Source organism: Poecile atricapillus, chromosome 12 (genome assembly GCF_030490865.1).
Source record: "Poecile atricapillus isolate bPoeAtr1 chromosome 12, bPoeAtr1.hap1, whole genome shotgun sequence".
NCBI classification, from domain to species: domain Eukaryota; kingdom Metazoa; phylum Chordata; class Aves; order Passeriformes; family Paridae; genus Poecile; species Poecile atricapillus.
In genome coordinates this window covers 4170591-4182837 of record NC_081260.1, presented here as the reverse complement: position 1 = coordinate 4182837, position 12247 = coordinate 4170591, and the positions used below count along the sequence as shown (strand labels likewise).

Sequence of the window (12247 nt, the reverse complement as noted above, 5' to 3'; positions counted from 1 at the left end):
CCGGTTGCCCTCTGCAGGCTCCCTCGGCCCTGTGCTGCCTCCAGAGCTGCAGGGAACCAGGGGCACCCACGGGAACTGCGGCACCCAAGGGACCAGGCTGCACCTGCGGCAGCCCTGAGCCCACGGGGACCCACGAGTGTCCCCACGAGTGTCCCCACGAGTGTCCCCACGAGTGTCCCCACCAATGCCATTGCCCCACGGGGGCCACGGGGCTGGGGAAAGTAGCTGCAAGATTCCCATCAAAAAGGGGAAAGCTTCCAGTTTGGAGCCCCAAAGCTGAAAGCAGGTCCATGGAATGGGGAACCCCCTCTTCCCTGCTGCCAGATGTTGGGAATCAGGGAGGTGACAGCGGGACACCACTGCTGTCCCACAGGGCCAGACTCACACACTGCCTCAGTGGGCAGCTTGGACAAACACAGCCTGGTGGGCCTGGGGGATGTCCCCAGAGCCACCAGTGAGGGGAGACAGCCCCCTCCCCTGCCCCAGACTGCTCTCTTCCTTGTGCAGGAGCCTTTTGCCCCGAGCGCGCTGAGCGGGGCCATGGGGCAGCCCTGCCCCGGCAGCCGGGCAGCAGGAGCTGGCAGCCAAGGGGTGCCGGGGGGGCCGGGAGGGCGGGCCCGGTCCCTTTAAGGGGGGTGGCTGTCACTCAGAGAGCCCTTTTCTTTGCTGGAGGGCCGGACAGGCACCCAGAGGGGGAAATCCAGGGCGTGGGACCGCCTGGCAGGGGAGGGCTCCGCACACAGCAGCGAGGCAGCAGAGCGGGCGCTCGGGGGAGCGGACCAAGTCCAGCAGCATGGGTGAGTATGAGGTGAGGGTGGGGGCCACCTGGAGGGCTGCTGCTGGTGTCTCTGGGGACCTCATCCCAGAGCAGAGCCCACTGAAACTCCCCGGGCGCCGGTGAGGTCCTGGTGACCCCGGTGTGGCCATGCCGGCCATGGGAGCTGCCCAGGGAGGATGCTCTGGCACGGCAAGGATGGCGTTTTCTTTCCCAGGGCAGTTTTCTGTCCCCGTGAGCTCGTGTGCTGTCTGTGGGGGCAGATGCCATCCCCACAGCCTGTCCCACCCGAGCTCTCACCACGTGGACTGGAGAGATGAGAGCTCCTGCCTGGGGCTGCCAGGAGCTGCGAGGTCCAGGCAGGGCACTAAGCCTGTCACAGCTGGTGCCACTTGTGTGCCAGCAGCCTTGGGAAAACGGAGGCACACCTTGTGCCTCAGTTTCCCTACTGATACAGCAGAGCTGATACTCACCAGTGTACCCCTGGAGTGTCGGGGCTACTCTGTTCCTGGGGGTGCTCTGTTCCCGGGGGTGCCTCGTGCTGCTGCCCCCCTGCCTCCTCCTCCTGTCTGCAGCACATTGGCGCTGGCAGGAGCGGAGCCTGGGTACAAGGCTCAGGATTGTGTGGCACAAGGGCTCTTTCTCCCCTCCTTTCCCCTCCTCAGGCTTCCCCACTGCAGCTTCCCAAAGCAGGGGGGCTGTGGCATGGAGCCTGTCAGGCCCTGCTGCATCCCGGGACTCGCAATCCCCTGGGAATGGAGATGTTCACTGGCCCAGCGTGGGCACCTCCGTGCCATCTCCCAGGTGGCCAGAAATAAAACCAGAAAAGGCAAGTTTGGCCCAGCACCCTGCTGGGTGTGTCCCAGCGAGGTTGGGAGCAGCGCTGGCCAGGATGAACGAGGCCCCTCCTGGATCTGCTGCGTCCAAGGCAAACAAGAGGGAGGGGTCCCAGCGCTCCCCTATAGCGCTGCCTTTGTTCCCTGTTTGCTCTTGGCATGGGGCAGCCACTGGGGTGGCAGTGCCAGGACAATCTCCCATTGTCCTCGGTGCCACTGCGCAACCGTGCTCCCAGTGGGGAGGGGAGAACTGGCCAGGACCCCACGGCTTCCTTGCGCTCCTGGGGAGGAGATAAGCACTGTGGGGTCTGTGGAGGGAGCGTGGGTTTGGTGTGGGTGCCTTGTTGGCACTCAAGGCAGAAATTCTATGCCCAGATGGGATGTGCCCAGGCAGACGCTGTGCCCTGGGCAATGGGGTGCCAGGGTCCACGTCTCGGGGAGGGGAGCAGCTTCCCTGTGCACAGGTGTCACACAGCCAGGGCTGCAGCTTGTCCCAGCTTAGCTGGAGCCAAATGCTGGAGGGTGCAAACCCACCTGGCTGTCTGTCCCCAAAGCAGGCAGGAGAGCAGCTGCCTGGGCACCTCCAAACCCAGCCCACTGGGAAACTGAGCCAACACTCCTGCACGTTAGAGCCCCGACGTGCAGAAGGAGCAGGTGTCCATGGCCCCGCTGCTGAAAAAATCCAGCATTTAGGCACTTCAAACAGCACACTGCTGTGTGTCCTTGCTTTCCCTGCCCATACACGAGTCCTGGAGGACTAAACCTATTACACAAGTGCTGTCATTTGTGGAACTAACACGGCTCCTTCCTACAAGCACATCTGCCTACATAAAGGGGCGGCTGCAGCCCGAGCTGACTGCGGGGTGCCAGGCAAAGGATGAGTGCCCAGGGTGCCACCTGGAAGTCCAGAGTGCTCAGGGTGTGTGCTGGCTCCTACTGTGCTGCCCCAAGCAGGGCCACCTTGCTGGATCTTCCCTGGAGTTTGTCTCTATGGAGGTGCTGGGTTCCCCTCCATCTTCGATGGGAAAATAAAACTGCAGGCAGCTGGCATGGCTGCTGCCGGCAGCCGGGCTGTGGTGGCAGTGGGGAGCCCATTAGCAGCTTGTTTGCCAGGTCCCACTGGCATTACGCTACATCACGCTCTATTTCCATCTGTTTGTCACAGGTCAGCGTGGCTGGCTCGCCTCAGCTCCTCACAGCCACTGTGTCCCACGCTGCCACCATCCCTGGGCACCCTTGGGTGGGCTCCTGAGCTGCTTAGAGAGCTCTCAGGGGAGCTGCTGGGTTTGGCTTTGCAGCACTGCAGTGGGTCATTTCTGAGGTTTTCCTGTTTCCCTCCTCCTGCCAGGCACCTTTCTCCCTCTGTGCTCATGCTCCTGAGCTGTAGGCTCCAGGCAATCCTTGTCCTGGCAGTCCCGTCCCACCTCACCTCTTTTCTCCATAGGTTTACTCGAGTGCTGTGCCAGATGTCTCATTGGGGCACCCTTTGCTTCCTTGGTTGCCACTGGCCTGTGCTTCTTTGGAGTAGCTTTGTTTTGCGGCTGTGGGCATGAAGCCCTCACAGGCACCGAGCAGCTCATCGAGACCTACTTCTCCAAAAACTACCAGGACTATGAGTTTCTCATCGATGTGTAAGTACCCTGCTTCAGAGCACCCCCCTCATGCCAGGACCCCTCACAGCTTCATCCTGCTCTGTGCTAGGCTGAGGTGTCTGGCTGGGCTGGCCAGGGCCAGGCTCTCACCTGGGCACCAGGGAGACCCCAAGCTGCCTTTGCCCTTGGTTCTGTGGCAGGGTCCAAATGGCCACTTGTTTTCATTTCACACCAGTTTTTATCTGACCCTTGCTAGGTGTCCTGGCTAGATCTGGACCTCTGCACTGGGTAGGTATGGAGGATGTGGGGGAGTCGGTGGCAGCCTTGCTTACCACAGCTGTGCCCCGGCTTCCTCTTCTTGTGGCTTCACCCTCTGTTTTGGTCCCCAGTGTGGGGAGGGGAGGTGGCAGTGGCCAGGCTGCCACACACAGGGCTGGGCTCTCCAGCACCTGAGCACCCCTGCCCACTCCTCTTCCCCACAGCATCCACGGTTTTCAGTACTTCATCTATGGCACAGCTGCCTTCTTCTTCCTCTATGGAGCCCTGCTGTTGGCCGAAGGCTTCTACACCACCGGTGCCGTCCGGCAAATCTTTGGGGACTACAGGACCACCATCTGCGGCAAGGGCCTCAGCGCAACGGTAACTGGGGGCCCGAAAGGGAGGGGAGCGCGAGGCCCCCAGCGAGCTCACTCGTGGCAGCGGGTGTGTCATTGTTTGGGAAAGTGGCTAGGACATCCTGACAAGGTGATCTTAACCGGGGTTTGGCACCCCTTCGCGCGCCCCAGCGGGTTCACCACGCTCGGTGTGGCCAAAGGGCAGGAGACTGCGGCCGTCTGGGTTTTGGGATATCCCAAAGGGAAGCACAGCCCTGCTGTCCTCCCCCAGGCCTGCTGTGTTTCCTGGGGACCAAAGCAGCCCAAATAACTATGTTTAATAAAACTGCTTTGTGTTTAAACATAGGCAGGGAGAGTCGGAGCATCCCTGCAGTGCTGGCAGCTCAAAGCTCTGTGACCCGGTACCCCTGGGGTCATCCTTTGCCCCTTGGTTCGTCCACTCAGCTATGCTTGGGAACCACAACAAAGAACTGGCAAAGGGGTCCTGTGGCCTGGGGGAGCAAAGGGGCACGGCTGTGGTTCCCTCGGGGGCTGGTTGGGGTGGCACCATTGAGGGAGGGCAGGAGAGCCACACTGACCCACCAAGGCAGCTTTTGCAGCTGCCCTCCCCCAGAGACCAAACCCTGCTTGGCCGTGGCCACGGTTACCCCCCCCAAACGTGGCAGCCATCCTGCTGCTGCTGGTCACCCCCATGCACACACAGCCGGGTGTGAATCTGGGACTGGCACTGGTCCTGTGAGCTGCAGGAGCCCCCAACTTGGGCTGCTGTCCTGTGCTGCCTGCCTGGGGACACGCTGGGTCTGGCAGGTGGTGCAGAGCTGGGTGCAGGCAGCATCGCAGTCCCTCACCTGCCCCACGCCCTCCCCTGCCTGGGGAACCTCGCGCTCCCCTGTCCGTGTCCTTGGCCACTTGGTAACCACGGCTCTGCCCGGGTTTGTCCTGCCCCTTGCAGTTTGTGGGCATTACCTACGTCCTGACCATCATCTGGCTCCTGGTGTTCGCCTGCTCTGCGGTGCCTGTCTACATCTATTTTAACACTTGGACCACCTGCCAGTCCATTGCCAACCCCACCAAGACCTCAGCCAGCATTGGCACCCTGTGTGCGGATGCCAGGATGTACGGTGAGTGCCTGGGTTCACCACCCAGGAGCCAGGGCTCACGGCAGAGGAGAGGGGATGGAGGGCAGGGCCCAGGCGTGTTGGGTGGGATAAAGCAGGGCAAGTATTGAAGAGCCCTGAAATGCTGGGGGTTGTGTGACAGGTGGCTGCAGGAAGCTGAGCAAGGAAGTCAGCTGTCAGCCATGCCCCACTCACCTGGCTCCCACATCTCCACAGGTGTCCTGCCCTGGAATGCTTTCCCTGGCAAGGTGTGTGGCTCCAACCTGCTCTCCATCTGCAAGACCAGCGAGGTAACTCCTGCCACCTCACGTGTGCTCCCCTCAGTGGCACGCCTTGGCTCCGGCCCCCCCAGGCAGCACATGGGACCCCGTGAGTTCACCCTCCTCTTCCCTTGCAGTTCCAGATGACTTTCCACCTCTTCATCGCAGCCTTCGTGGGGGCAGCTGCCACGCTGGTCTCACTGGTGAGTCAGTGCTCCCCCTGCCCAGCCGTTCTTCTCCGCCTGGCAAAGATGTGGGGGAAAAGGACAGCGAAGGTGGTGGGCATGGATGGGACAGAGCCTGTGCTCGTGTCATTTTCTGGCACGTAAGTGCAGATGGTGAATCCAGGCCATAAGGTAGAGGTGGCTGCAGGAGGGGATCTGGAGAGGCTTTAGGAGACCACCTTTTCTCCTGCTGCAGTTGCACTGAATCCTCTGCCTTTCCCCAGCTCTCCTCTTGCTTTACACCAGCGACACGATGCTGCCGTGTCCCAACAGTGCAGCGGGGCTGTGGGGCTCTGCAGGGCACTGCTCTGCTGGGGTGTGGGGCTGGGGGCTGCCCCCTTGCTCACTTTCTTCCTACCCACAGCTCACCTTCATCATCGCTGCCACCTACAACTTCGCAGTCCTCAGGCTGATGGGCCGAGGCACCAAGTTCTAGCCCACGCGGCGGAGCCCAGCCAGACCAAACGCCCTTCTTTTCTCTAACCCCGAGGCTTTAACACTGCAGCCACCTGACACCAGGTCTCCTGCGTTAACTCTGCCTTCGCTGATGACTCCCCTCCTCTTCCTCCCTCGCATCCATTGTGCTGAGCGTGACCAGGAAGGAGAGCTTCCCACCAATGGACGCCTCTTCATGCACTTTTCTCTCGTTGCTCATCCGTAACCGGTTCGCTCTAGAGCCAAGCCCATCAAAACCAGCAAGAGAAGAGGAAGGACTTAATCCAGTGTCCCAGTGTTGCCTAGGGATGAGCAAAGGCCTTCAAGCTCCTGGGAAGAAGAAATCCATGTAGGTTACTCCATGAGTAGCAGGAGGCTACCTAGAGAGAAAAGGAAGTTGGCCCAGTCCTGGTACCATTGCTAGAGACTCTCCTGGAGCTGTCTGCTGTCACCACCTATGGATGGAGACTAAGAGAAGGATTTTTTTTCCCTTTAGCAGAGAAAGATGAATTTAACCTAAATCACCTGCTGCAGCCACGGCAAAGGGAGTTCAGGGCAAGGATCTTCCCAGTGTGGAGAAGAGAGTGCTGATCCCAATGCTGATAAAGCCCTAACCCAGCTGCCCCTATTAAAGCCTAAAGGAGTTTGGTGTCTCTGTAGACAAGGGGGACTCTTGGCTTTACCCTCCAGGCAGCAGAGAGGCAGCGAATAGGTTTGACTGAGGAGGGGACACCTGTGCACCAAGCCCTGGGAGCGTAAAGCCAGAGCCATCCCTCCATAGGCAGGGGATAACCCTCGGGACCGCGTGCCTTGCCTGCCCTGCCAGTGCCCTTCACAATGGTGCTCTTCTCTGGGGTGACATCTGCTTCTCTAACCTCCGCTGCACCGGAGAGCTCAGCTCGCTTCTCCTCCTTGTCAAATGTAACTGCTGCTCCTTCTGTCCCTCTCGTCCCCTCACTTTTTTCCCTGCAAGTCAGGACAGCTGTCTTGTGCCTGCCAGGGTGGGAGGCACTGGCAGCATCTTGCTTCCAGGTGAAACCCATGAAGGAATTGAGGAGGGAAGGAAAGGTGGCAGTTTGGGAGTCTCAGGTGCAAACACAGCCCATCTCTGCAATCCAGATCCTTTCTGGTGCCAGTCTTTTCCCATGGAGAGGGGTAGGGGGGCAAGGGCTTGGGTGGAGACCTCTCCTCCATGACTGTTCTCCAGCTGGAGGAAAGCCCTCTGGCTGGGTAGCACGGGTCCAGCCAGACCTGCAGAAGTGCTGTTTCCAGTCCCCCCCTGACACCTAATGATTTGTTTTGCTCTCCCTGCCTCTCTCTTAATGCTAATCTTTGTGTTTATTTATTGGAGAAACTACTTTCAGTGGCAGACTGTAGCTCCATCTTGCATGGATTTCTTTTTTTTTTTTTTTTCCTTTTTGACGTCTGTATTATTGTTATATATATTTGTAAGTGCTGGTTTCAGCAGGGGCAAGGATAAGGAGGCAGATCTGCTGAGCAGTGCATTTGAAGGATCCTTGCCACCAGGAATGCTGAAATAGGTTGGCCAGGCTACCAACGCACACGGGATGGGGAGGGGGGAGATGCCAGGAGGGGTGGCAGGGTGAGGAGAAACCAGTCAAGATCTGGAAATTCACATCAATGCTATCTCTCTTGGGGGTTTGCTGGGGTTTTTTTCATATCCATTTAACAAAAAATAACCAGGTCCTCCTTCCCACCCTTGTCCCCAGAGCCCCCACACGCACACACACACACAAAGACACACACACAAAAAGAGTTAATCAACTGAAAGTGTTTCCTTCATTTCTGATCTAGAATTTCAACTTGTTAACCAGCAATAAAAAGGAGCAAGTTTTTAGAGACTTATCTTACAAGATGTATTTTATAAAAATTAAAGAAAATACATTAAAATTAAGAACATTCTGAACAAGATGTATGTCTGCCTGTCCATTTGTTGTGCTGGCTTTCCCACCTCCCACCCCCAACAAGAAAGAAAAAAAGGGGAGGCTCTCCAGGGAAAGGGAGGCTGCAGAGGAGGAGGTCTCAGAGGAGCAGCACTTGCTGATCCATGTGTGGGCCAGCAACCCCTGCTGGGCTCTGCCCACTCCAGCCACGAGGTTCATAACTCTGACTTCAAAATCATTGTTCCCAGCTGGGGAGGGTCCTTAAAATCTCTTATTTCTCCTCCAGCCACCCTGAGGAAAGCTGGGGTCTTGTAGCAGCTGCTTGTTTATGTTTGGTGGTGCTGCTGCCCTTTAACACTCAGCCCACTTGCTGGCAGCCTCTGCTATGTCTCCTCATGTAGCACAACAAAACCACAACAAAACTAACAGGACAGCTCAAGCCAAGCTGGCTGGCACTAAGGCAGCATGTGTGGGTTGAACATGTCCAGAGCCATGCAGGGTGGGCGAATCTCTTGCTTGCAAAGAGCGCTGTGTGGAACAGGATGGTCTTGTTTAGGCACACAGGAACACTGGGCTGCCACAGAGCCCTGCATGTCCTGTCTGTGGCTCCATGGTAGCATTTGCTGCAGGACTGTTTATGGTGTGCATGGTGCTAGTGAGTGGGAGGGCATTGGCTGCTGCCTTTCTGCCCCAGAAAACCTTTAGGTGCATCCTTCCACAGCAGCTGCTCAAAAAATATTGATTCAAATGTTGTTTTTCTCAGAAATCTCCCCAGGAGCTGTGCTCAGGGGCTTCCAGGGAGTGAGGCCACAGAGGGATGCTCCCAGCCCCACAGGTCTGTCCAGAAAATGCAGATTTCAGGCACAGCCACACGTCCAGGAGTGGCAGGGTGGGACTTCCACTACTCTTCCTAAATGGGACTCTAGCCCAAATCCCACTTCCCTCTCTCTTCCCTGGCTTCAGCCCCCTCTGAACAGGCAGCAAAGTTGCCCGTGCAGCCTGGCCAGGGGAGGTTTAGCTCATGCACTGCTGCTGCCCCAGCTCAGTGGCAGAGCCCGGCCTCGCCCTGGCTGACAGAAACCCATGGGGCTGCAGCCAGCATCAACGGGGCCCTTTGTTCCCTGCGTTCCCAGATGCCATCACCCTCCTCTCCCCATGCTGAAAGGGTCCTGTGTGTGCACGATCAGCCACTAGGCAGGAGCGAGCTGGGGAACAAAACACCATCTCTTTCCCCTGGCAGAGACTGGTGCCCCCCCGGCCGGGGTGAGGGCTGGGGACAGCAAGTGCGAGGTGGTGTGTGAGAGCAGCAGCAAGGCCAGCGTGCCGGGCAAGTCCGAGGGACAAAGGACACACGTAGCCTCATCAGGTGTGCCCTTGGCCATGCCCCGCTGTCACCCCACCTGGGGACACGGGACCTGCCCTCACAGCTTTCCCGGGCACCCAGCGCCTCCAGGAACTGGCTGAGAAAAGACAGGGAATAAGCTCTGCCCCATACCAAACCACAGCTCTGTAAACCGGCCCATCAGGAGAGCTCCGAGCAGGGGACCCAGTGCAATCACCTGTTTTCCCTTATCTAGAGGCTGAAGTGTGACTATACTTTGCTCCCACAAGGGCTGGATCAGGGAAAGGGACCCTGGAGCAAATCACATGGGCTGGCTTGCTAGCAAAAGGGCGAGGCGACTCCCACCCTCCATCCTGTGTCCTGCCGCCCAGGAGACGGCCCTGTGTGCCTTGGGGAGAGGAAAAGGGAGGGGAGAGGATGGTGGCACCCAGGGGGCGTTGGTGACGACCACGGGTCCCCAACCCTGCACTCAGGCAGCCCCCAAGGGCGAAGGGCCGCCGGGCTGATGCTGCTCCGCATCCTCGGTCCTGCGGCTCCTCCCCGCGGCCGTCGGGAGCTGCAGCGGCTCCTCGGGCGGCGAGACAAGCGGCAGCGAACCCCGGGTCCCCTCGCAGCCCGATCCCCGTCCCTGCTCTGCCCGGCCCCGGCTGATGGTGCTTCCTGCGGATCCCTCCCCTGAGCCTCCGGAACACGGAGAGCCCACCAGGACACACCGAAAACACCACCAAAGGCTCACTTCCTTAGCACGGATCCGGACTCAGCCCTGGGAAGGCTGTGTAGGATGATGTGCTGGATTCAGCTAGGACAGTTTTCTTCACAGTGGCAAGTACAGAGCTGTGTTTTGGATAAGCCATGCCTGGCAAGTAGCTCTGGGTCGTGGCATAGTACTGACACCCGCTCACCCTGGCTAAAGTCCTCACCTGCATCTGATCAAGCACCCAGCTGCTTTCTCTCCATCTCTGCACAGACCAGCTCTGCCAGGGAGATGTCTGAATACTATTCCCTGAGAAGGGAATAGTAAGTGGAAAGTCACAGAATCACTGAGCAGCCTGGGTGTGGACCTGATTTCTCTGAGCCTGAGAGAATTACAGGCTGTCAGTGGCTGATCTGTTCCCATGGGAAAGTCTCTTGAGAGCATCTCTTGCTCAAGGTCTATCTCTGTAAACAATTTCACTTTCTCAAAACAGTTCTGTACAGCTGTGGATAGTGTGTTTTTCTCTCATCCCACCAATGGGATAAAAGGTGGTGTTCTCTTTACCAATCATGTTAAACCTGTAGTGTAAGACCCTATAAAAGCTGAAGTTCAGGGAATTAAGGCCTTTCTTAGCAACTCGTTCTGGTGCGCGCTGTGAATGAATCCACACTTCTACATCGTGTCCAACAGCGACACCTGGGTTCAAAGAGACCTTAACAATCATCCAGTTCTGACTGTCTGCCATGGGCAGGGACAACTTCCATGAGACCAGGCTGCTCAGAGCTCCATTCTGCCTGGACTCAAACACTTCCAGGGACGGGGCAGCTTCTCCAAGCAACCTGTTCCAGGAGTCCTGTACCTGCACGTGGCCATGTGCATCAGCTGCCAAAGGACCCCAGGAAGTCATGAGGAAAGAGCTGCTGCTCCAGCCATGCAAGCACTGGGATCAGGGGATATCTCTGTCCATCTCTGATTGTGTTTGCATGAGAAACCACCTCAGCAGGTAATCCACCATTTCACAGATTAGCCCAATCTCCCTGTCAAGGACTCTGACTCACCTGTGGCCTTCAGAGAACCACTGACAGAGCTGCCATCACTTCCCATCTGGGCGTGCGGAGTGATCCCGAGTCCAGAGGAGAACACTCCAGTGCCCCAGTGTCAGAGCTGTCCTCAAGCGCCTGTTTGGAACTGGAGCTTGGAGTAGAGTTCAGAGGCTCCTAAAGAGCCATTTTTAACTCTTTATTCCTTCTGCTCAACCTCAAATTCACACAAGAATATGCTGCATCCAGTGATCACATGAATCTCCTCAGAGTTTATTGCCTTGAGGAGCAGCCCCAGAGCTGAGGAACAGCTGCACTCAGGGAACACCCCTGGTTGCCCAGAGAGCAGCCCCAGGGTATCTTCAGCCACCAGCATTCCTCAGAGAGTGGCTCTTGAGGAGAATCCAGTTTCCTCAGCCCACCACCAAGCAGTTGCATGGCTTTTCAGAGGCACTACCTGGCCCAGAGCAGCAGAATCCTCAAGAGGGCCGTGGGAGAGAAAGATGAATGGGATCAGGACACTCCTCACCCCTCCTCCTCTCCAAACACACTGGGATATGCTACAGCATCTGTTCAACACAGAAGCAGCTCATTGCTTTCCTTTGGAAACACTGCTTTGCCCTCCAGGGATCCATCCTCTCCCCAGCCCATGACAAAATCCACTGAGCCCTCTGACAGACCCTTCCTGAAGTGAGGCAGCCTCACCCAAACCCCACAGTGCTTCCAGGCCAGAGCCATCTCCCACCAGTGTTGACTCTGTTTTCAGCTGCCTTTTGAAATGGCTGAAGTAAGATGCTGGAGGACCCCAGATACTCCACCCCCAAAATGCACCGTTTCCAAGGACTTTGAACCCTACACTGCCTCCTGGAATCAAGCAGACCTGGGAGGAAAATAAACTAAAAGGTTCTGCCAAAAGAAACAGCAGGCACAGGCTCTGCAAACACAGAGAAAGTCTCCCAAAATAAGCAGCCATCCTGGCAGGACAGCGAAAGAGAACAGACCCCATATGCTGATTTCCTTCTCAGCATCCTATGGAAATCATGCCTGGTTAAAACCCCCTGGAGCCCGAGGAACCAGTTCCAAGATCACCGGAAGAATTCACATGAAAGTACCGGACTTGCTGCTGAGAGCCCAGGCTGAGATTTTAAAATGTAGTGACAGAAGGAAGCCATGTGGAATATTTCTGTTCTGAAACTGTTTTCTGATTCTCTTGAAAAGACAAAACTGGTCACTGGATTCAGCTGTTGAGTTCTGATCCCTCAGCTCCTGGTCCAGGTAGGTACATGAAGGAATATTCCTCTGATCCCTTAGTGACTTCTCTCTGCCAGATGCTGTAACTAACCCGTCCTCAGAACAAAAGCTGACTTGAACATTGATAAACCAAGAAGGCAGCCACTTCCCAAACTAACTTGA

General features: G+C 57.2%; 1 protein-coding gene across 2 annotated transcripts; it reads left to right on the top strand.

The window, feature by feature from the left end:
* Positions 1–662: 662 nt before the first annotated feature.
* Positions 663–7786, top strand: PLP1 (proteolipid protein 1). 2 transcript variants are annotated; one of them, XM_058847755.1, is made up of 7 exons: positions 663–797; positions 3056–3242; positions 3686–3842; positions 4770–4938; positions 5152–5225; positions 5333–5398; positions 5784–7786. In XM_058847755.1, exons 1-7 carry the CDS (start codon positions 794–796, stop codon positions 5853–5855), a joined length of 729 nt encoding a protein of 242 aa, XP_058703738.1. In that variant the 5' UTR covers positions 663–793; the 3' UTR covers positions 5856–7786. The 2 variants fall into 2 exon arrangements, with proteins under 2 accessions (XP_058703738.1, XP_058703737.1); XM_058847754.1 differs by having other exon boundaries at positions 3686–3947.
* The last annotated feature ends 4461 nt before the right edge of the window (positions 7787–12247 follow it).

Excerpts from the sequence above, each read along its gene's own strand:
- PLP1 (XM_058847754.1), top strand. Across the intron at positions 4,939-5,151 it reads TGCGGATGCCAGGATGTACG|GTGTCCTGCCCTGGAATGCT; the intron begins GTGAGTGCCTGG and ends ACATCTCCACAG. Across the intron at positions 5,226-5,332 it reads CCATCTGCAAGACCAGCGAG|TTCCAGATGACTTTCCACCT; the intron begins GTAACTCCTGCC and ends CTTCCCTTGCAG.